Source organism: Poeciliopsis prolifica, unplaced genomic scaffold (genome assembly GCF_027474105.1).
Source record: "Poeciliopsis prolifica strain line A6 unplaced genomic scaffold, Auburn_PproV2 SCAFFOLD028, whole genome shotgun sequence".
Classification (NCBI taxonomy): domain Eukaryota; kingdom Metazoa; phylum Chordata; class Actinopteri; order Cyprinodontiformes; family Poeciliidae; genus Poeciliopsis; species Poeciliopsis prolifica.
Genome location: NW_026562403.1, coordinates 6,661,194 through 6,686,059, shown reverse-complemented (window position 1 = coordinate 6,686,059; position 24,866 = coordinate 6,661,194). Strand labels below are relative to the sequence as shown.

The 24,866-nt window shown below is 36.2% G+C and overlaps 1 protein-coding gene across 3 annotated transcripts in view; it reads right to left on the bottom strand.

Annotated features, from left to right (window-relative positions):
- The window catches only part of LOC129372028 (netrin receptor UNC5C-like), a 190,815-nt gene that overhangs the window by 66,687 nt on the left and 99,262 nt on the right, over positions 1-24,866 (bottom strand). For all 3 annotated transcript variants that reach the window (XM_055049000.1, XM_055048998.1, XM_055048999.1), the window contains exons 2-3: positions 23,238-23,474; positions 14,958-15,101 (exon numbers count right to left, since the gene is read on the bottom strand). In XM_055049000.1, the coding sequence (XP_054904975.1) occupies positions 14,958-15,101; positions 23,238-23,474 (381 nt within the window). The remainder of the gene's footprint in view (positions 1-14,957; positions 15,102-23,237; positions 23,475-24,866) is intronic.

Sequence of the window (24,866 nt, the reverse complement as noted above, 5' to 3'; positions counted from 1 at the left end):
GCCAAAATGTATTTGTTTTTATCAAATGAACTCCAGAAATATAAATAAAAATTTATGAAATAAAATAAAGTGCTACTGAAATATGAAGGTAAGAAACCCATGAATAAAAAAAAATTATAAAGTTAAATAGAATAAAATTAAGGAGTAATTCAGCACTTAGGAAGACTAGTTTAGAGGTTGTGCCATGTCAGTACAAACTAGAGTCTTACCCTCACTCTTGAGTCAGCAGAGACAGACTAAGTATAGTTATGTTTTAACTCACTCATGCATGCAGTGGCTTCTCACATCTTCCTAGTTAACAACAAAGGAAAACACTTAGCAACAATACTCCTGATCTCAAAGACAACCTGTTGTTGGAATTCATATAAAACCACAAACATTTTCCCATCAGCCATTTCTGCTGTGTGGCTTTCTCTTTATGTACTAAATATATCCTCATTTTCTGTCTTTGTAGATTCCATCAGAGATCAGGGATCTCCAGCAAGCCAAAGACAATAAATGATTCACATTAATGGTTTGCATGCTGTGATAAATGACAGCATTACAAAGCAGCACGGAATGTGTAGCTTTTTCTCCTGCTGAATGATTTGAGAGCTCAGATGTTTTTTCATTCACTTTGAGACAGAAAAAGGCTCACAATGGTAGAATTAAACTATTTGGGACATACACATCTTTCAATTCCCTTTTTCATTTTACTCTTTTCTTAAAATTTTACCTCAGTAGTTTAATACTTACTGACATTTTTTCTTTGTTGATGATGACTTCTACCACTCTCATTGTTTTATTTTTTTCTAGATGAAATTATTTCATATTTACTATTTAGTGTGAAAGATTAATTCCTTGCTATCCGGCTCAGGCTTTTAGTCTTCTGCCTCATGATATGTTGTAATGACATATGTCCACTTGGAAAGTTGAGTTTACCACATGTGAAAATAATTAGCGTGTCACAGAAGAAGCCATTAAAGCATACTGTAACGTGAGATAAGTGACAGTGTAGCAAGGTTTAGCAGGCAGCTGTATTTATGGGACCAGTCTGATGATGTGATGGATATCTATAGGAGCAGACGATGAGGGGGAAGTAGGAATAGCTGAAAGCAGAGAACTATTGCAGTTTGCTTGAAATATGAGGTTTCATTGTGCCAATTCTCCCCAATGACTTGGACTCAAACTAAAGGTGAAACTGGTTCATGACTGATATGTGACTAAGAAAAGCATGTGTATATTCTTACCCTGGTGGAAATGATTACTTTTCATCTGTCAGTTTTACCTCAGTTGTTTTAAGGTTAGAGTTAAGGTGTTAATTTTCAGTTTGTTTATTGTTTTATTCATATGGTTATAGAAAGGCACTTAATTTTTTGAGGTATCAAAAGTAATTAAGTTGATCCTGGCTAAGTTGGAGGTTCTTGCAAAATTAGCCTGCTTATTTCACATTACTGCCCAAAGTTAGTGCACCTTAGAGCCAAAAACTTAACCCTGCAGGTGTTAAGTGTCACTTTTTCTTTGGAAGTTGTAAGAACATTGGATTAAATGGTTTTCCAGTAGTTTCTTCCCATGGATCTTGAGAGCAGATTTGAAACTTTACACATTGAGTTTGAGAACTGCTGGTGCGCAATAAGCTAAAGAAAAATGCAGACAAGAAACAACTTATATGTATTTTAAACTTGTTTATGTCTAAAAAAGACACACTTAAAGGTGTGAAAAATAACTGTTCTATGCTTTGCCCTTAAGTTTCAAAAGTGTTCAGAAAACTTTCAGAACATGCAGTGTCTGCTGCATGTCTATCCTTGTGTCCTTTTACTCTGCTGGTTCCCAAGTGTGCTCTTAATCACCTTAAGTGTCAGCAGTAGTTCACCATTTGCAGGTACATCCAGACCAGACAGAACTTTTTTTTTTTTTAATATTGAACTGGTTGACTCAGAGTTGCTGTCAGGGAATTTCATGCGGACGGTCACAGTGGCAAAAAGATGTAGAAGGTTAAAGGGACAAATAAAGAAAATGCAGCTTTAAAAATGTCTCTTTCAAGAAACTATATTCTGATCATGCATACTCAACATACAATGTTATATGTCATATGTTATATTAAAAAATTCAACAGTTTTGCCAGTTGAGTTTCCTTAAAGATTCCACATATGTCAGTACAACTTTAACTAATTAAATTTTGTCAAGGTTCTAATTAGAAGCTGTGCAAACCTAAGATGAAGTATTATGTGTGGCATATAATTGTACAGGTCACTAAAAGTCTTCCAACTTTTTTAGTGAGGACCTTGGGTCGGCTTCTCCAATCTCTGGTGCTGAGGCCATTGACCTAGTTAAAAAGCTCCTCGGTGGCAAGGACCCAGGGGTGAATGAGTTCGGTAAGACTCTGAAAATTCTAGGGTTGTGTTGGTCGACACACCTTCGTAATATTGCCTGTATATTGTGGGTGGTTCCCTTGCAATGACAGACTGGGATGGTTATCCCCTTATTTAAAAAGGGGGACCGGAGAGGGTGTTTTGACTACATGGGAATTCTGCTGCCCATGTGAGCTGCTGCTGTTGTTATAAAATGTCTGGTATAATGACTTGCTACTTCATCTTTCTTTTATGGCCACTCCATCATCAGACTCTCTCCATGATGAGCCAGTAACCAGCAGCACATGCAAAATCCTCATAAAAAGAGGGTGGTCTGCACCACTTTTGCTTGTACAATCAATTGCACTCGTAATCTTTGTAACTCATATGCAAAACACTGACTTATTGTGCGCACAATTTCTTTTTTGCTCACAATTTAGCCGTCATTATTTGTAATTTTCTTAGATCAAGCTCAATACATACAGCATGAAACATTGCTCAAAATCATCAGTTTTCAGAGCGGATATAAAGCTGCAGTTACTGCAAAACATCTCACTGCAGATGGATTCATTTTACCTCCAAAAAAAAAAAAAAAAAAAACAGTTGATCAACACTGTAAAAATACAAAACTGATCAGCAACCGTTTTATAGTAATATATCCCACAACTCAGTTGAGGACAGTTACTCATAAAAATGCCTAACATGTTGTTGTGCATAAAATATACTGTGGTGTATTATGTGTAACAAAGGTTGCTGCAAGACACTTTATCAAGATAGAAAAATCCAATTTATTTCCAAAAAAATATAATCAAATCCATTCAATCACATAGGCAGATTAACTCCATCTATTACTTACATTCCTGCTTGATCCCAGTTATTTAGTGCAGTCAAATCCCAGCTGAATGTGAGATGTTTGCCATAATTCTGCACCATCAGGAGCCAGACACAGTAAATCCAAATGTAAACAATAGCTGAAAATGTAATTATGAAAATTCTGATCTATTGAAAGAAGTCTGTCACTATTGGTTCTGATTTTGCATCCAAACAGACTTTTCTGCAGAAGTTGCAGTCAGTGCCCCACAAAAAGTCATTGCTCTTAGTTGTGCTTTATTTGTATCAGTTTCCTTCTTTATAATTTTGAAAAAAAAATGCTGTCAGCCCCCTTTGCTCAACAACTTTAAAATTGATCCACATAAGGTGGCATCTGTTATTACATCCATAAACAGAGTGCAGCTGTCTGACATCTATATTATTCCTCAGTGCATATGGTTTGTTTGGGGTCGCAAACTGTTCACACAAAAGTTTGATTCCAGTCACATTTAATGTTATTAGCAACCACAGAAACAGTAATATTAGCTGGGATAAGTACACATATAAGACCAGGTAAAAATGTTGGCACCAAATGGTAGATATCAAGGAGTGAATACAAAATGGTGGAAGGGCAGGATGAACTGGCAATCTTTGGGTACAAAATTGCAAAGGATCAGTAAATTAACCCAGAGCTGCACTAAAGGGAAACAAAATCTATCAGACAGGAAGCAGAAGCAGTATGTAGGAAGATTTGAATTGTGTAAAGCAAAAAGCTTCTGTGTTTGAAATATGACTAGAGAAGTTTGCAAGAGTTGTGAAAAGTGAAAAACAATGTTCCATATTTAAATCCATATGAGCAATAAGCCTAAACTGGTTTCATTAGAATTCCAGTGATATGCTGCTCAAAAAGCATTAAGGACTCCCAAAATGTGCCTGTATAACTGCTGAAATGCAAGGCAAGCTTTCATTTTGTGCAATACAAATCTACTCATTACCCATTGTGTGTGTACAGCTATATTGGTTAAGTGAGTTGTGTGAGGACACAGAGTATGTCTCAGGCTGAATGATAACTTCATAATGCAATCAATCCCTCAGGGGGATGACAGACTGAACAGAGCATGATGGTTCATTATGGGAGTAATCACCAAAAGCTTTAGTTCTAAATCCGCCACATGGCTACCCACACGTACATGTACCAACGCATGAAAAACAAAGACGGAACGTTAGAGACAGCAGCATAGTGTCACAGTGAGAAAACTGCACAGAGGAGATGAAAACAAGCAGGCAGGTACAGTAACACTTGAAACAAGAAATTAGAAGAAAAAAAAAAAACTCTAGACACAAGGAGGGAAAATAAAGTGACTTCTGGACAAGACACACTTTTCCAGTGCCAAGGAATTCTAGGAACAATTTCCTGGTCTTAATTAGGATGGGAGACGGAGAAATGAGAAGTTGGCTGTGAGTTGATTTCAATAAAGATTGAGAATGAAATTAAAGGAGATTAAAGCAAACTGCTTGGGGATGAACAGACACACATTTGTGAGACAGGATGCTGAAGAAAACTAACTCTGCCAGCTGAGATAAGAAGGACGTATTTTTCTTGTATTTTCTTGTACAATAAGGTGACACGATTTGAAGTTGAAGGTGCACCACAAATTCATAACAGTAGAAGGTGTGTGTTTTGTGCATGTGTCCTCAAGGGAAATATTTCCACAGGGCAGAAATGACAGATGTGCTCATTCACTGACCCCACTTCACTCCCTAAATAGCACTGTCCAGCATTTGATATCAGCAAAACCAAGACATACTTCTCAAAGTAGCATTTTAGAAATGTAACAGTTAGAAGCAGATGAAGTGTTCTTTTATGCAACTTGGTGTTCACTATATGGCAGCGTCAGCAAAAATAAATAGTCTCCTCTTGCATAAAAGCACCTTCCAAATTCCTTTCCCTCTGTGTCCCTCTCCACCTCCTTCCTTCTTCACCTAAAACTTCCATCACTCAACTAAAACTGTTATTATGTTTGTGGTTAGCTTGTTGCCTTGGGCACCTCTACATAAGCACATTTCAGAGCAATTATCCTAAATGGGTGTCTCTGCCATGCATGCTGCCCATTACAAATCATAACAGTTTCCCCCTGATGCAGCTGCTCAAGCAATAAAAAGCAATGTGAGATTCTTGGGAAAAGAAAGTATAGAGGGGGGGAAAAAATGAGAGAACAGTCTAATCAACAAAACAAAATCATGGACCAAAATAAAAAAATTAAAAAAAACAGGAAATCGAAGGTGAGCTTTGTTTCTGGTTTATAATTACAAACAAGTTGGAAAAGATATTGAAAACGATTCCAAGCTTTTTGTGTTCCTTTTGCTCTTTTCTGTTTGCCTATCTCTTGAGAATAGAAAGTAAAGAGAAAAACTGAAAGGACATTTTAATCAACCAAACCAGATCATGGACCACAAATTAAAAACAGGAAATGCAGAATAAATTTTGTTACTGGTTTAAAATTACAAAATGTTCAGTGTCTATGGAAGGTGATGTTAAGCATTATTTGCTCCTTCTGCTCTTTTATCTCTGTTATTTTCTTTTAAAACACTTTGGATAGTCAATCAAGCTCATGCACAAGCTGCTCATATCCTCTGGCACAGAGCACGTACAAGCTCCAGATTGCCAGTTTGCTGTAGCTGTGCTAATAGTGAAGAAACATAATACTGATGTGTGAAGCTTGAACAATTTTAATGTAATAAAATCAAGACAAAACACAATTAAGATGACAAAATAAACCGCAGAACCTAACATAACACCACATGGCAACAATTTGAAATACAACAACAAAACAAACAAGATGAACCTATGGGCTGTATCTAAATGATTATAGTACACAAAGAAAATCATTCAAGCACGAGAGGATAGAAACAAATCATATTTCATTATTATCACTGTACAAAATGTGCAAAAATTTGCATTCCTCTTGTATGTGGTTCCATTACTTAACAGTTTTGTTCACAAGTCATTGTGATGGAGGTCTTGGTGGTGGTTTATTTGATTACTAATTTAATATATGGCAGTTTATTAAATAAATGCAATTTAATTTCACCAAGCCACGAACAACGGTGTCAGTTTTCATTTAGTTTTCTTATATTCCAGTCGCTTCCAAAGAGGGAACAAAGAGGAAAGCAAATAAAGGTTTTTAGGTCTGATATTTTTTCTACCTTGTAATAATTGTCAAGACAATCACACGTAATATTTCACATCAATGACAATTACAGCTTGTTTTTTTTCTCTTTTATAGGTTAAGAACATTATTCATGTCATTGCTCTAATAAATATAAAACATAATTTTTGATTGTACCTTCTTAAAAGATGCAGAGTGTTTATCCTAGGAATTTACCTTGATGAAAAAAAAAATCAAAACGCTCTCTTGTTTTTTTGCACCATTGAAGTTCATTGTCAACCTTTAAACACTTAAGAGTTCCTTTCAAAATGCCTGCAGCGCTCTAAAATATCAAAATGGAAGACATGAATGTACACTATGACTTTGAACGTCACATTTTCAATGTGGCCATAAAGAGGGTAATTTTCACTAACTTTCAAGATTGTCTTTCTACTTCAGCAATTCTTTTGCTGAACTCTCCACCCTGTCATTTCAACACTTCACAACCTGTCATCAGCTGAAGACATCAGACAAGGTCTTTCAATCTAAAGTCAGGTTTTTAAAAAGTAAACAATTTAATGTGTTACCATGGATCCAGTACTCAGCAGTGCTGGCTCACTCAGTTAGAATCAAAAATTGACCAGAAAGCTTTTTCGCCGCTCCTATGTGGTTCAGCAGAAACAAAAACACAAGCATTGTATTTTTGAAAGCAGCAACGTGTGTTCAAACTTGGCAGACCAAGATATGGTCCTCATTCAGTTCAAAATAAAGATTTATATTTTTATGCAAACCAAAGAAATACAAGCACATAAAGCACATTACTTATCTCAAACTTGGCAATTCTTAAAGAGTTTTGTTTCCTTGCAGCATGTCATCATAGCATTCTTTAAGATATAAAATAAACACATTTAACCATGGAAACTTGCTACTTTTTGATTATGAGACATCTTTTGTGGTTGAGATCAGACAACTAAACCATTATGATCACATCCTAACATCCTTTGTTTTTGAGGAGAATGTAACTCGGCTCTTGTTTTTACTGGAGATATCCTTCCTCAATTCTGAACATATGTTGGGTTTTCTAACTCATCATCAGAGGCAACCCTCTCTGTTCTGTTAACACAATTAAGCTCATAAATTGGTGCCAATTTCTAACCATCTAACATTTGAGACTGTAGTCTTGAGCTTAACAATGACTCAAATCTTCAGAGATTAACAAAACACCTTTATATATTGGCTCAGCTAGGAAATGTATCAGTGGTATCAGTGTGGCCATTCTAACAAATCTGAAATCAACAACCAATGATCAGACTGAGAAGAAATAGTAATTTGGATGAGATGTTGTTTGGGACTCTTTGGACAGTGAGCAAAGTATTTGATTTTCTGGTATCTATGAGAAGGAGTCCCTTCAGTGAGAGCAATTATGATTCATCATTTTAATATGGGACGGATGCTGGTTCAGTTTTTAGCTCCTTTGCTTTACAGCCAGAAGGTGGTAATTGGGTTTTATGAGTTCAAACTCAGCTGCATAGGCTCCTTTTCATGCAATTATGTTGCAATTATGTTACATACAGAGTGTATTCAAACTTTACACTTTTGGAACAGTTTAAGAAAAGTTTGTTTTTCCTGTTGGTCAGGACGTTTTATTGTAGGTCTGAATACATTGAAGCAAACAATGGTTCCAAACAAACAGACTGAGACGGGTGTTTTGGTCCGCTTCCAAACAAAGTGTGGTTTGCTTCTGGTGTGAATACAGACGTGTCTCGACCTGAACCAACAACAAAAAATATTCTTTTTGGATTTCACAAGCCACCGTTGCTGAGCAATGTGGTAAAAATAACACATTGACTTTCAGTGTTGCTAACACTATTATTGCATGTCCTGAAATCATACCTGGTGTGCCGCCTTCTGCTTTGTGATTCTGCTGTCAGCAAGTTGTTGGACAGGGGTGGCACAGCATATCATCTCATTCAAATTGCAGCACACACTAACTAATGTTCCAAAATTAGAAACATCCCATTGTGAAATCTGCATTTACTGCTTGTGCATTTACAATAACATTTACAATAACAGCACAAGCATGCACAACAGAAATCCAGCAAACAGGACTTCTGTGATCTGTCCTATCCCTCTCATTTCTGTCCGGTGACAGAAATGACAGATTTGTTTAAAAATGACACCAGATCGCTGAGAGGACTTGCCATGTAGTTTTACACAGAAACCTTACAAAGCATTATCCGGCTGTTAATGCTTTGAATACAACTTGCAGTTGCTGACAAGTTACATAGATGCAGGGACATAAAAAAAGATGCAGAAAATATTGGTGGGGACTCTCCCCTTCATGCCAGGGATGGTGGAGACTTGTCCACACCAGTCCTTCAGGAAATTACGCCTATGAGTTAGAGTAAATCACGGAACATTTACTCTAAGTTAAGTATGTCCCTACTTTATACCTTAATAATTTGTGGTAACCAATAATATTCTGGTCTTATGAATCTTACATGAATCTTTTGTTTTATAGTTTAATTCCTGTGATTTTCTTAACTCTTGACTGACATATTTCATAGAAAATTTTTGTGTGACATCTCAATGACACTTTCTACCTCTTTTTTACTGAGACCTTTGGTTTTTTTTCCTATTCTTTTTATTTCCCACACTTGGACTTTAAAGAGCAAGTGAGCGAGTTCTCTGTGAGTAAATCAACAGTGTGGCTTACCACTCTAATGCTTAAGAGTACCCTGAAGCAGTCCTTGACATCTGGGAAAAAGCTCAGTGGCTCACAGCAGTGGTGAAACATCATAACCACACTTCCAGACACATACATTGGAAGACTTGGTGGATTTTAACTATAAAAATGTTTATACTGTGATTGTGACCATCATAAAATCACCTTCAAAACCAAAAACCAAAAACCCATTTATGACATCATTTTGGGTATAAAAAACAAGAATGGGGGCTTCTGTTAAAAGTGTTTGCATAAATGTCAGTGAATACAAATGAGTTTAAAGAAAAATAAAAACAAAAATGAGACATGGACAGTTTCACTTGAATAAACATAGCTGAGACTGCAACTGAGGGTGTGCAGTTTCATGCTTTAAAAGGTCAAATGCCACTGAGACAGTGATTGTGGTTGCTGTGCAAATTTCATACCACAAAGGTTGGCTAGCCCAGCACAGTTGTTGCTGGGTTCCTAGTGATTGTGTAAGGTTGTAAGCCACTGTAGGTTTAAGCCTACATTGGAGTACATATGAGAAAAAAAAAATACTCCATTAAAGTCCAAAACCAGGGAAGAAAAATCATTGTTGAGACATGTTTTCCTAAGTCTAGTTCAGCCACAATTGAGGGGAAAAATAAATTCATCCACTTTGGATATTTGCAGCATAAACAAAATCAGAAGAAACCCACTGACAGAGATTTTCCAGTTGCCACAAGTAGCTGCTTGTATTGCTGTGCCCCTGAGTGTCTGGACTCTTGATTGTTATGCACAAACATCTGAGTGGAAGGTGGCAGAACAAATTGCCGTCACTGAAGAGAATGTATGCATGTCTATGGGTGCGTGTATGTTTAAATTTGTGTGTGCACGTAGCCGTGTGTATGCCTGTGAGTATGTGTGGGGACTTGGCATATTACAAATCCATTGAAGGAAAAAGACTTGACCTGATAGCTGCCGGGCAAAGAGTGTGACTGACAAATCGTGCACATTAGTGTGTATTTAAAGTCTGTGTTTCACTCGTTCGTCTGCACTTGCCTGCAATGTTGCATGACTGAGAGAGTACTTGAATGTGCCAGTGTTTGGCTCATTTTCTTTATAAAGTTGAACTGAGTTTTCTCTACATCTCACACCACACATTTCCAGTGCCAAAAGTCCAATAAAGCATAAGATTTAACATACTGTATCTTTGTCACTTTTACAGCCACATTAATGGCTGCGTGCTTGGCAATCACAAATTTTCAGTTTGCTTAGCAATGTAAAGAATTAACGGCACTATTATTTAGAAGGCCAAAAGATGTCGGGGAGTAAGGGCTAGAGGCAAGAAAGTGACCGCAAGTGTCTGAGTGAAACTATGAAGAGATGAGGTGAGGAGGGTTAAAAGTTGAGGAAAACAAAAAGAAACAAAGAAACTATGACATGAAAATGAAGCAGTAAATGCAAGAAAGAAATGCTGAATTGCTGCTGCACAGTGAAGTAAAAGACACTTAGCTCAGCAAGCTCCAGCTGCCAGGAAGCATTTTAATCACAACAGCAGATCCAAATAGGAGCCGAAAGCAGGGTAGGTCGGGAGGTTGGGTCGATTTGAAGTAAAAGGTTATCGCAAGAGAGGGCTGAGAGTAATCAGATCAGATTAAGGCAAAAATTACTGCCAAAATAGAAAAAAAAAGAAACTGAAGGACAGTGGGGCATACAATGTTAAAAGAAAGGTAAGGGTGAAAGAAAATTCCTCTCTTTTCTCCATCACAATAACCTTTAACTAGCACTTATCTGAACAGCTACTTTATGCATATAATGAACTTTATGCAATTAGGCATCTAGGTAGAGATGACTAGCTGAAGTTTTGGATTGAGAACCGATTTAGAAAAAAGGAAGATTCAAATGACATGGCTGGTGGTGTAAAATGGTGTCTGGACTGATTACTCTTGATTCCATCTTTGACACCTGAACATAGGATCAGATTTTAGCCTAACTTTACTCCAACATAGACCCATTCTTTCTTTAGTTTGCCAGTTTTAATGGTACAGCATTAAACACGCTCCTGCATACCTGAACATGCCTCCATGACCACAATGAACCTATCTTCTGGTGGCTGCCTTCTCCAGGATAATGCACTCTTTCACCAAGCTCAAACTGGTATTTAAAAATGTGAAAGTGAATTTGCTATCCATCAATGGGCTTCAAACAATGTGAGATTCTCATTATGGATATGCAGCTCACAATTTTGTCACAATTTCTGCTGTTATGTCTCCTCAGACCAATTGTTTGAGAAGTGTTGCTAAAACCTTGGTGAATGTACACTAACGGGATTTTAGGGAAAAACTAAAGTAGAACAAGTTTGTACTAGTAAGGTACATCAAATAAGACAATGGTGAGCATATTTTCTGCAAGACTAAAAGTTTTAAAATATGTATTTTCTAATTGTTCGTAATTCAGTTCAAACTTGGGTTTTCTAAATTTGAATTGGTAAATTCTGCAGAATATCATCTTCCAAAAAAATCTCCTTTTGAACAGTCTAAAATGCTGTTTGTGTTTGGGACAAACAACAGAGAAAAAATATCCAGTACATAGATTTAGATGCACAACATAGTGGTCACCTTAAAGCCAGGATTTCTACATATTTCATTAAGCTTAACACTTTTTTCAGCCTTTCAAATAACTATGGTTTTAAAACAACTTTTCACCTTTGTTCAATACCTTTTCATAAAATACAGTAAATTTGATCAAAGGCTCCTTGCAGTGGGTTTTAGAAAATTATTCAAAACTCAATTTTAAAGGCAGACTCATTAAATATCCATTTTCCCACAATGAAGTAGCAAGTAGTGGACAAAATCACAAGAATGCTTTGATTTTAAAAGCCTAAATGTACAATAACCAAGTTTCGGGAGCACAAACTGACATTTAATGAGTAAATGGACAAAGCTATAAACGAACAAACTTTCAAATTTAGGATTTAACCAGGTGTAATTTAACACCTAGTATGTGAAATCAGCACATTTTGATGATTTCACCTTATTTTAAGATACTTAATATGAAGATTTTCAAAAACCATGTATGTTGTGCATTGGATTGTAAAATAATCTAAAGAAAGTTAACAATATTTATAGTGCTATTAAACATTAGTAATCAGACTCAAGCAGACAAATAAAAAACTTAGCAGAAATCTCAAGTATTCAAACAATGGTTTGTGTCAGGGCCTGCTTGAAAATGACTTCCCTTTATTTTGATAATGTGAACAAAGATATTGATATTGTATAAGAAGGTTTCTTATGATATTCATATCTATGTGTTCCAGAACACATGGACAACTTCATCTGTTGCCTATGTTAGTGTAAGTTACAGGAGTGCATTGAAAAATGCTCTCTGGTTTGTGTCTTTTTGCTGCTGGTGACTATTTTCAAGTGTTTGCCTCTGTTAAGTCTCAGAAGTCAGTATGCAAACACTCCCCTGCATCTGTCTCACAGCATGCGTCAGCCCCAACGTAAGCCAAGAACAGCACATTACCTCGCTTTCATTGCACCCCAAGGAGGGCCTATTCCAGTCGAGAATGTTATTAGTGAAGCTTAGAAGGATATTTCTGACTATGTCACTAACTCACTGCTGACAGACAGGAAAACATCCTCTCAAAGCAAAACATTGCAAAAATGCTGCAGTATATTTGGAATTCACTTTGTTTTTATTGTGCATCGCTGTGATAGTGTACCTTTTTAAAAGTGCAGGAATGTCAGCTTTTTCAGCAAACATATTTCATGTTGATACTAGATTTTTACTTGCACTGTATGAAATCATAATCTTTTTTCCCAACCTAACATTAAATAAGACAAAACTTGTCCTGCTTTTTACTTTCTAGAGAAGTAGGATTAGAGTAGCTTTTAAGATTGTGGCAAAGCCAAAGAAGTTTGGCTTGGCAAACTTCTTATTAAATAGAGGCACATCTGAAGATCTACTGAAAGTCAACACCTTAAACAGACATAAGCCAGAAAGTTAAAACTTGGCCATAAATAGATCCTTACATTGGAAAATGATCCACAATTACATACCTGTACTGTAATTTTGTAAGTCTTAAGATAGTTGTTTATCTGAAATATATCGGTTTAAGTACATATGAGACATAAATTAATACAGTTAACTTTGAACCATTTGGTACAAGCATAAAAATGAACAACAGCCAATATGAACCTGCAAACCAGGTAACTTAAAAAGTGGTAAACCAAGCCCTGAGAAGTAAATGTGTCAGAATATTTTTTGGGGGAAATGAAGTAAAAGAAGTAGAAACACAGGAGTCATCATGATGGATTTCCATCTAGACAGGATTATAATCAACATGGGAAAAGAGTTTTTCAAGGGTGCATGTCTGTTAGAGTTATACTGTCTGGTAGAGTGCTACATAAGGGAATGTGCATGTTTATTTTGTCTTCTCTGCAGAATGGACTCTGTCAGAGTCCCAAACTGTCCTTTCAAAAGTGCACCCATGTGTATCCAGGCTGTCAGTGTAAGCCAGGGAAAATAGAAAGGAGAGGCTGATTTTGATATAGGTATTTCTTTACTGCAAGACCTCACTACAACCTGAACACAGAGACAAATCCCAGTTGTCTTATATGGCTGCATCGGACAGAGAATTGATGTCTGGAAAACTGCTGTTGTGTGTTCAATTCTGAGGGAGAGAAACTTTGAAAAAAACAATCTATTGTTGTATGTAGTTGATTTTTAAAAAAGGTATAAACAAGCTTTCTGAAATTTTCAATCAAATACATCAATTACTTTCATTGCTGTCAATTGGTCATTTACAAAAGGATTCTTCTTTGAGTTTCCCTTGAGTTTTACTGTGGCAATTTCACTGTGTTAACTGTGTATGAGAAAGAGTATCACTCCCTGCAAAAAGTTCTATTTATTCTTAGGTGTTCTTTGGATAATTCCATCGTCAATATCTTAATTTACTACAGGTTACACTCACACACCCCCCCCCCCCCCCACACACACACACCCACACACACACACACACACACACAACCACGCACGCACGCACGCACGCACACATTTCTAGTGAGGTTTAAACATACTAGAGATGCTTAAAGCTTTCTAAAATGCTAAAACACATACAGGAATAAGACAAGGTAAAAAGCCTCTGTGGGCCCACTGTAATATGCATTAAAAAGACTTGATGGTATCAAAATATAATTACCACCGACAAAGTAGTCATTGGACATGATGATATACACAAGAGATTTACATTAGGATGTAAGTTGTCTTTCAGTCAAGTTCACATCTGCTGTGTGGGATAATCATGTGCACCGTGAAGGCAAATCATACCTGTACTCTGAATGATAAAACAGGAGAGAAAATCATCCAACCTGTTTATTGAGAAAATGATTCTTGTTATATTGTAAAAATAGAGTTCAGTTCAGTGTGAAGGTTCTGAACATGTTTCAGGGAAAGTTTTTTTTTGTTGCAGTGAATTTTAGTAGGGTCATAACAGCTAGTGTAATATTCTACAAAACATATAAACCTAAACTCGAAAAGTGGTGTGTTTTACTAAATTTATTTTAAGCATAGTTTATTTGTGTTGTTTGAATATGTGTAATCATATAAGTACATGTATAATGAGTACTGAGTAAAAGTGCTAATGTGACACACATACACATCTTTCCACATGTGTTCATAAATAAGTCATAATAATTCAAACACACCAGCATTTAGTTTTGTGCAGAACGTGCTACTTGCATCACATAAGATCATCATTTTCTTAGTCAGCTTGCTGCATCTGTGAGACTACTATCTCTAACACAGAGATCTTTTCAAGAGATTGGACCTGGCAGAGTGGAAATGACGACTGTTTTCTTTTCACAAGAAAAAATGAATGTGTTAAGGACTGTGTGCGTATCAAATTAAAGATGTTTTTGTTGCCACTTGGTTAGACACTGACTGTTGATTCTGAAATGCTTGTTGAATTGTACTCACATGCAATTCGGACATGTGCCTTGCGGCTTTTGGTGGTTCCAGCAGAGCTCCAGGCCACACACTGACACCAATAATCTTCAGGACCAAAAAGCTCCTCTACTTGCTGCCGCGTTATTTCAATACTGGCTTCTCTTACAACTAGACCTGGAAAATAAACAAAGAATAAAGAAACACTGTTACATCATTCACGTTAACAATTACAGTTTCATACTGTCACCATCTTGTGACAGTATTTGACAGACGATCTGTGAAAAGATCAAGCTCCGCCACCTCCTCTCAGTGCTACTATTGTCAGAAGAAATACTCCGGGTCAAAAACAACCAGAATGTCCAAGAAGGAGTGTCACAGCGCTGTTAATTACACTCATGTAAATGCTGCTGAATGTGCTAATGCCAGTGAAACAATCCTCCTCCTCCCTCTGATCGATTGTTTCTGACAGAGAAGTGTATTTCTGCAGATAGCAAGGAGAGCACAGGGAGAAGGTAGAGAAGCGTGATTTCTTTTTTTCCCAGATTATCTGTCATTTACTGAACTGTGAAGACAGAATGACAGTTCTTACAAATATTAAAAAAACACGTTTTTTTTTGGGGGGGGAGGTTGGGGGGGTTGTTTTATAAAACTTACATATGGAAGCTTTAATTAATTTTGTAAGGAATCATGGACAAAAACAGTCTGTAGAAACAAAGCTGGAGAAGACATATCCAAAAGTTTGTAATGGCAGTGAACAGTGGTTATGCAAACTACTGAATCTTGACTTTTGGCCCAGATTTTATATAGAGGTGTCAGAGTGATAGGAACTGAATACAAGTCAGCACAATAAAATGTTTATTTTTATTTTGGAAGAAATCTTGAAAACCAAATTTTCCAACTAATAGTTATCCACAACTTTGCACTGGTTACATCACATCAATTTCAGACAAAATACATAGATATTTGTTGTTGTAACGAGTCCAGTAAGAATATATACTCTTTCAATATCCCATAGGTATACTGTCTTTTTTTAAATACTTACAAATCAAACTCTTTTTATTCAGTGGATGATTGCATTTTTTCACCTGTACTTAAAAATTATTCATTTTCACTTCCACCATTTATCTCACTGCATCATCCAAACTTTTCTCTCACTTTTTTCTTTTGCTGTCTGAAAACAGCTCTAATATAAAGAATAAATGCAAGGTTTAAATACTTGCATCCTACTGGCAGGACAAAAGGGACCATTGATAAAGGTAGAAATGAATCATGTTATAAACCCAGGATGAAAATTTGTGTGACAAAGGAAGGGTTTCAAAAAAGGAGAAATGAAATGATGTAAGAAATTTAAAGGAAGGCAAATACACAGAAAACAAATATTGCAAAGAAGATAGGAGAAATCTAGAGGGCAGTGATTAAGAAAAAGAATGATTAAGTGTTAAGAGTAAAAAGGAAGAAGTATTTTAAGATAGAAAAACGGTTTGCTGGTGGAGGTAATAGAGACCAACAAGACATCGGCACAGCAAGAGGACGAGTGAGGATGACAGGTGAGGAGGTGGAAGAGAGCAGTAAAATGTGGAAAGGAAAGGAGAGAAGAAAAGAGATAAAAATGGATTTAAGTTAAAAGTATGTGGGGAATGGGGAGTAGATAGGAAAGACTATAAGAGAACATCTTGGCAGTTTATTTCAGGTTCAGAAGTGTTACAAAGACCCGAGAAACTATCTCTGTGGGGCTTCACAAATCTGACTTGGGCCTACTTATGAAGACTCAGTGAGTTCTTGCCAACTGAGAGGCAGCTATAGCAAGCAAGCTGGTGTAAAGGCAAAGGGACAGAGGAAAGAAAAGTTTAATTCCTTTAATAAGATTGTGGTAACTTAGCACCATGAATAACTTGCATGAAAACTAAAACATGAAGGCTTGGCAAAACAAGCCTTCAGTGAATTATGAAGGACGATGGAAAGATCTGGCTTTTGATTTCAAAATAATAAGATAGGACGTACAGAGGGAAGATGGAAACAAAAAAGCAAGCCCTTTGAGCAAAGTAGTTAGTAAACAGAGTAAAAAGATTGCGAAAGATACAACTGAAGAAAAGTGCCAGTGAGAGAAAAGACACGGCGAGGGCAGAGAGCAAAGACGGCATAAAACTAGAGAGAACATCAGTGTTCCATCTAACAAGAAAACGAGGGAGACTGATATGACTTCACAGGGTAAGATGAAAAAGCAGAGGAGCACATCAAGAGAGGCAGAGGTTGAAAAAGTGGCCAGTAAAACGAGATAATTAGAACCAGCATGGAAACTGGGGCTACATCTGAGACAGCGAGCAGATTGGCAGCTGCAATGAGCAAAAACTACAGTGTACAGAGAAGAGGGAGAGAGGAGACTAGGCCAGGTAGAATGATGCTGCCAAAAGTAATGAGGAAAGTAAGACAATTAAAGTCAATGATTCAAATGAACCAGCTTGCCAGTTATGCCAAATGGACTCAAGCAAATGTAATGTTAGCATATGGGACACTACCAAATACAGCTATGGAACTTAATGAAACAGCAGGAGGTTGGGAATACGATTCCACTTAAAGACAGAAGCACTGAAGCGTTTGTGTGGCTGTATATGTGCCTCATTAAGCTCCAGACTACAATCATGCACGGAATTCAATTTCACTAGATCACAAGAGCAGTTCAAATTCACAATCTGACAGCTGCACTGCTTAGTAGCATTAACTACAGAGTCTATCAAAGTCAATGAGTAATTTGTGACATACACTGAGAACAAACATTGTTATGATTATGATGGGGTTTTTTCATAATTGCAGAGCTCTACTGTAAAGTTTTTAAAAAGCATAAAGAAGGTTAAAAAAAAATTAAAAATGTTATATTACAGTGAATGGACAATAATGTTGTTGATATAGTTTTTGGGTTTTTTTTGCCCTATATCTTCACTACTACTGTGTTTAATGAAGAGGGCAGAATAGTAAACCAAGTTTAAGACAATCTGTGGCTTTCTTCTTCATGAGAGCAAAGCTAGAAAAAGAAAGAAGTAGAAAGAAGTACAAGAATTTACAGCTCAAAGACGTCAGTGACCAATTAATATCCATCATAAATTTCCCATCTATTATAAGCCTGGAACCTTTCTCTGCTTATCTCAGCAAATAAAACAAACAAAAAAAAATTACAAGTAAAATTGCACTCAATTTTAATGAAGATATATTATTTTCATAATTAAAATGAAACCTGCGGCATTTTTCAACCCGTAAAGGATTCTCAAAAACACTAATAAATTTAAACAATGCCAAGGACAAAACATATATCTTAGATTTAAACAGTAGCAAAAAATTAATAAAATATTACAATTATATTTGAAACAATTTGAGTTACTATTCTACCTATATTTAATTGCTCCAATTACAATATCCAGGTACTTTCTCCAATAATTATTTGGTTTAAAGGCCTATTTCACACATATTTTGGGAGTTAAATTTGTAAAAGCTGAGAACCCTCTTTTGGGGCTAGATGTGACTGTGCATTTGAACATTCTCTGAACAGCTCCGACTCTGATGTTGACTGACTGTCACAGTGCCAGTGTGTGCGTGTTTGCTTGTATAAATGTTAATGTCTTTGAGCGTGCATGTTTGAGCCCCTCAGTGACTTCAAAAAAGCAACAAACCAGGACATGAAACAGGGTATGCAGGGAACTGCGACCAAACTCTTACAATTCCCACACTCACCCAGCATCAGGCAAACAAATACTATAAATTAGCATACAGACATGGAAAACAAAGCTTACCTTCACACAGACCAAACACAAACATTTGCTAACACAGACAATGATCCCAAATCAGATATATATGCACACAAACAGCTGTCATTGAAGACTAACTCCTAAATATCCCGATTGTTGCAAACTAAAATAAAAGCAAAAATCTCTAGTCAAAATATAGAAAAAAAGCTAAAGACTTGGTTGACTCGGTTACAGAAGGGTTTAAGAGAGAAATGCCAGTGAGGGCAGAAAGAGAGCTAAACAAAGAGAAGCACATAGAAACACCAAGAAAAAAAATGAAAGACAAAGACGAGAAGAAATCAATATCGAGAAGACAGCAAAGGAGGGAAAGAGGGCACAAATCACCAAAGCCAATACCATGTGCAGCTTTACTATATGTGTGTGTATGTGCAGCTTTGATGTGGAGTCACAGGTCACTGGTAGCAGACTAATAACCATTCGCACTTTGGCTAATGGAGACAAAGTAAGTAACCCTGCATACAATATGTCTAAGTGCAATTAAAGGCTAATGGAGATGTACTGAGGTTATATGAATGATGCTTATATGAACACTGAAAAATGTCTTCATTCTTCAACAGTCATTGTAATCTAAATAACCACATCTATAATTTTCTATAATGCACCAGAATTGTTATTCAGTACATGTATAATAGTCATATATTTTATATATGGTATATGTATTTTATATATTCAATAAAAAGGTAACTTTAAATAACTGGCCTAGCATTTTATTGATAATGGGAAGGATTAACAACTGAGGCCTTTTTCCGCCTATATTTATTCTGCTTACATTAAAGTAGACTCTGTTCTACTGGGAGTATGTAATAGATATATTTAGTTTCTTTTAAGGTTTCTCACCTAAATTACTAAATCACTACAGTGACCATCCATGCATAAATAAAAACGGATCAACTAAAATTGAGGCTCTTCATCGAGTGAAATCCAATTGAAAACTTCATCATATCGACTATCCCTTTCAAGTGCACAAGTAACAAAGAACCTAACACAACTTGACATTTAAAACAACATGAAGTTGAGTAAAGCCCTGTACTTAACATTTGTTTGAACTTCTATTTTTGTAATCATCTCTTTGCTTAACTTTTAATTAGCTTTATTTTTTTATTTTTTTATTTTGTTTTACAACAAGTCATGCCTGAAGTATTTGTTTTGCAACTTAAGTGTGAGAAAAGTTCCAGTCCCGGATCGAAATCTGCACATCTGGTATGTACACATTTTATGATTTTATTCAAGATCAACATTTTCCCTGAGCTACTTAAATATGAGGGAAGTGGGAGACGGCACACAGAAAGAGCAGCGCTGGATATAATCTTTCTCCACAGTAAAGCTCCTTGATAGCTCAGCCTATCAACAACTCCTTTCTTTAGCATCTCATCATCACACTTTTGCTTTTTTTTTTTTCTCAATCTCAGGATTTATCTATTCTGCCCTCTCTGATTTCAATATGTGAAAATGAGAATAGGGAAAAGAGGAAAGGGAGACATTGGGGAAAAAATAAAGGAGAGGAAAGTTAGGGAGTGGAAGAATGGAGCAGAGCAGTAAGGGGGTCAGGCTTTGGTTGCTTTTGTAAAGTGGCAGCAAACACAGAGGGGAAAACAGCTTATCGAATATAGCTTTTTTTATAGCTTCCACAGGCACATTTATTAAAAGTAGAAGAACATTTATAAAAAGTGCTCACAGTGTGAATTTAATGAGATTCAATAAAACTATGTTGCATAATATATAATCACTTTATAAACTCTGTGTCTGTAGTTCAAAGGTGACCTAAATAGTTTGAACAAGTGCAAAAATGCTTAATGGATTTGCTGTCAGTATAATCTTGTGCTTTTGAGTGTTTTTTGGGAAGCTTTTTTGCTCTTTTTCAAAGAAATGCATGTTTAACCAAACTGTGTTCATTACAAATTCTATTTGGAAAAATAAGGACAAAAAAAATTACTCAAATGTATTCATCCCTAGACCTCACCAGCTCTTGATATCCTATTATGCTTTCACTTTGTTTATTTATTCATCAAATTTGTATGTGCATTTCTGTGTAGATCATAGCATGCTTGAGAGATTAAATGACCCAAAGGGGATGGGATAACTCGCAGATGGCCATGACAGCCATGTTACAGATAAATTAGGAATGAATTAAAGCCAACCACAACAACTACAGTCAAACTAAGCTGCACTTGTTTCTTTTTTCAGGAGTTTTCTTCATTATGCGCTAAACTGGTTGCATGGATGGCTCACAATTCTCATGATGTCAGTCAATGTAACAGCTTAAAACTTTAGGTCCATGGATTGTTACTTTAATTATGTTCCCTCTGAGTAAGACACTGTTAGGAAGCCAACAGTCAGCAATGAATTGTTTACAGGAGTTTAATAAATTACAAGCAGCTCCACACGAAATCAATGATAGACACCAAGACTCAGTGTGGATGAATAAAATAAAGGATTCTTATTGTCTAAATACTCGTACTAAGTGTGAATGCTTCTCATGAAGAACATATATTTTTCTTTTATCGCCACTGCTTCATATATCCCTCTGCCTCATACCTTGGCTGTTAAAGTGTGAAGGCTCAAACTGTGCAGTTCAGTTGTATCAATTTATGCCTTGAACTTGAATTTATGCCTTTCTACAGAAAAAAACAATACTAAGCAAAACAGCCCTGTGTGACTCCCAGGTTTGCTTTGCAGTGCAATATATGTACGTCTTAAACATGTATTTTCTTCAGATTTGTTTTTACATTTACAAGAAAATAAACAAAAAGTTCCACCTCAAACATGCTGTGTTGTGCATCTGTTGACTCCTACATTATTTCTCTGAGCAGGTACCTTCAATCAGTGGTTGTCAGACTGTTTTTAATCCTTGGCTCTGGGGACTGGGGCTCATTATCAAGCAGGTGGAAAAACAAGAGCCAAACACATGTCACCCTTAAATCTTAGAATCCAGTTTGTCTGCGTCTTTATGCTGCTGCCAAAGTAACACTGTGATTCATCATTACGTAGTAAGCAGAGTAATGCTGCTTGCTGTCAAGTGTGGGACTGGCTGCAGTCCAGTACATCATATCGGATCCTATTAAAGTGTCTTGTAAACACTGAGGTACAGCACCAGCATTGCTACAGCTGTGTGCATACATCTTGTATGTGACCTCTCTTTCACCACAAATAACTGAACCTCTATGAAAAGTGGCAGATCTAAAAAATTGTACCTGGAGGGCGAAGGAGTGGCAAGAGGTCTTGACAGGTTGCTGTGCTGGTCAAAATGCCCCGTATAAATGGTCTCAACAAAATATTCACAAAAAACATACAATTTTTGTTTGTCTCTTTGAAGAGAACAATGGCAATTTTTAAAAAATTGTTTAATAAAATTGCTGAATAAAAAAACATCCATGAACGTTCTTTGAGCCAAACATCCCAGAACCTCATTTTGACTGCTACCTTGTTTTGTGAGGATTTAGTTTCACTCTGGGCTTAGAAGTAGTTTTACTGCACTGTCCTTTTGACTTTTACTTGACTAATATTACTATGAAGTATCGCTATTCTTAAAGTAACATTTAGAGCTGTCAATGTGCTAATGTGTGTGACTAATCTAAAAAGTTTATCGTGCTAATATTCCATAAGGCCGATTAATCACATTACCTATTTTTACCTATTTTATAAAAGCCCCTGTGTGTGAGGTTATAACTTACCAGCATCATAAGTACAGTTGAAACTTCTTTCAGTACTACATTACTAAAAAGTCAATTTATTTCAATAATTCAATTCAATTGATGTGAAAATGTAACATTGTATTTCAAAAAAATACAAAAAAAATTAACTAGATAAAATTACAGATCAGTTCTGTCATGTCCTATGTAAAAATCTCTACTCACACACAAAAAGTTATTGCAAAAAGAAGCTAACTGTTCATGGAGTACCTGGTACAAGTATATTGATGCAAAGTTAGGTGGAAGAAAAAAGTATGGTAATCATGGGTATACAAATAACAGAAATACTGAGATATAAGCCGATATTAAAACAACCTGGGCTCCCTTAACACCTCAGAGGAGCAACAAGCAGATCTCCACTGATTCAGTAATACACATGTGCATGTTATATATATCCAGATGTTTTAATTTTTTGGACATTTTCTTAATGAGCAATTTATAAAAAAAAAATAAAAAAAACATCTGGTGTGGATACAAATATTAATATGACACATGCAGTGATTATTGCAACAAGTTTTCAGCTTCCTGTTATTGGATTAACTTTTTATCTATGCTGAATATTCACTCAAAAATTGCCAACATAAGTAGCATTTCTCCTCTGTTCTCACACAAAACTGTAGTCTTAAACCCTGCAGCTTCGGCTGAACTGTGTTCTTTTAAAAACCTGTTTGGTGTAAAGCTGACATGTAACAGCATTTGAATTTTGATAAATAAAATAAACAAGTCAGAAAGAAGTGCAACTGTCCTTGTTCCTCATCTTTCTGTTTCATTTTGAATAAATCTTTTGTGTGATAGCTCTTCCAGGTGAGCTGGCCTTCACTTACCTGAATTTTCATCAACTCTCTCCTCTACTGTGTGGTCTTTCTGATGAACCCACTCACTGTTGCATTTGAAGTAAATCTGTGTGGCAGGCGTCGCTTTGCAGTACAGATTCACAGGCTTATTCTTGACAATGTAGCCTTCCTCGGGTTCAAACAAGAAGTGAGGCAAAGGCTCTGGAGGGTCGGAGGGGAAGGTTTCGGGGAGTTCACTCAGGCTAAGGAAATCATCCTCATCCCTTACTGTAAGAGGAAAGAAAAAAAGAAACATCCAAAGTTTAATTCAGACATTTTTTGCTTGTTTGTTTTGATTTACATCAGGTAGAAACACTGCAACACATTTTCCCTTAGCCTATTTTTTATTTTTTTAATTTAATCCCTACCAATGGTCTTGATTGAAGCTTGTAACCAGGACAGAAATATGTCTTTACAACAAGCCATAAAATGTGCTTATGAAATGAATTTCATTTCTGTTTTGTTGCACAAGACTTAGGGCCTCAAGGCAAAACTCTTAACACAAAAGGATAAAAAGGAGAATGATATACACAATACAGCAGTTAATTTAGAGGATATTGTCATGTCCCCAATTATTGTAGGTTCAAAATTGTAAATTGCAAATAAATAGAAATATTCTAGTCCTATTACAGAAAACTGTTCTAATAGGAGAAACATCTGCTTAAATGATGTGGCACTTGGGGCTACTAAATAGAGACCCATATGCTACAATTTGATCAACATGACATAAAAAATTTAAAATGCAGGCAAAAGCTGAGGATTATTCATAATCAATTGAATGGATGTTTTCGCAGAAATGAGAACATGCTTTTCTGAAGTGCTCAATTGATACAATTTGAAGATTGAACAGGGAGTTTTGAGAGTTTTAATTCTGTTCTGAGAAATGCAGCAAGGCCACTGACAAAAACTGTAACGTGAGTGCAATGTCCTTCACCAATCACAGCTTTAAAATAAGGCCCCAACTGTTGTAATGCAGAACCCCACAGAGCAACATTTGTTCAGTTTCAAAGTCTCAGTAACACAGGAATCCGGCAAAACAGTTGCTGTGTCTCAGGATAAAGAACGTCTGTTTTCTGAGAAATCTGTCAAGGAATTATCTGAGGACAAAGTCAGCTGAGGATCCTGTATTCCCCCAGCAGAAGCACTAGCACTGTACATTTTTATGTGATTAATACAGCAATATGTGTGTTCTGTTAAAATGAGACCGATCACAGTAATGGTATTAAAAATGAATTGTTTTGGAATGTGTTCTGCTTCACTTATTGAGTAATAAAACAGATTTTAAAAAATACATCTAGATCTGATTAAGACATGTCAAAAGCAGAAATGAATAATTAAACTGTAAGCACATTAACTGAAGTCTAGCAAATCAATGGATGCTTATTTCTGGTATTTAACAAGAAATGCATAATCCACTTCAATTTAGTGAGGGAAAATATTCATGCAGTGCCTTGCAAAAAATCTCTGTAATCCTAGAACTTTTTTCACATTTTGTGATGTTTCAACCAAAACTTGTATTTTGTAGTAGAATAATATGATGGACACAAAGTAGCACACAATTGTGTATTCAGAAAGACAAAAGGCATTTCTGTCATTTCAAATATCAAGGGATTCATAGCC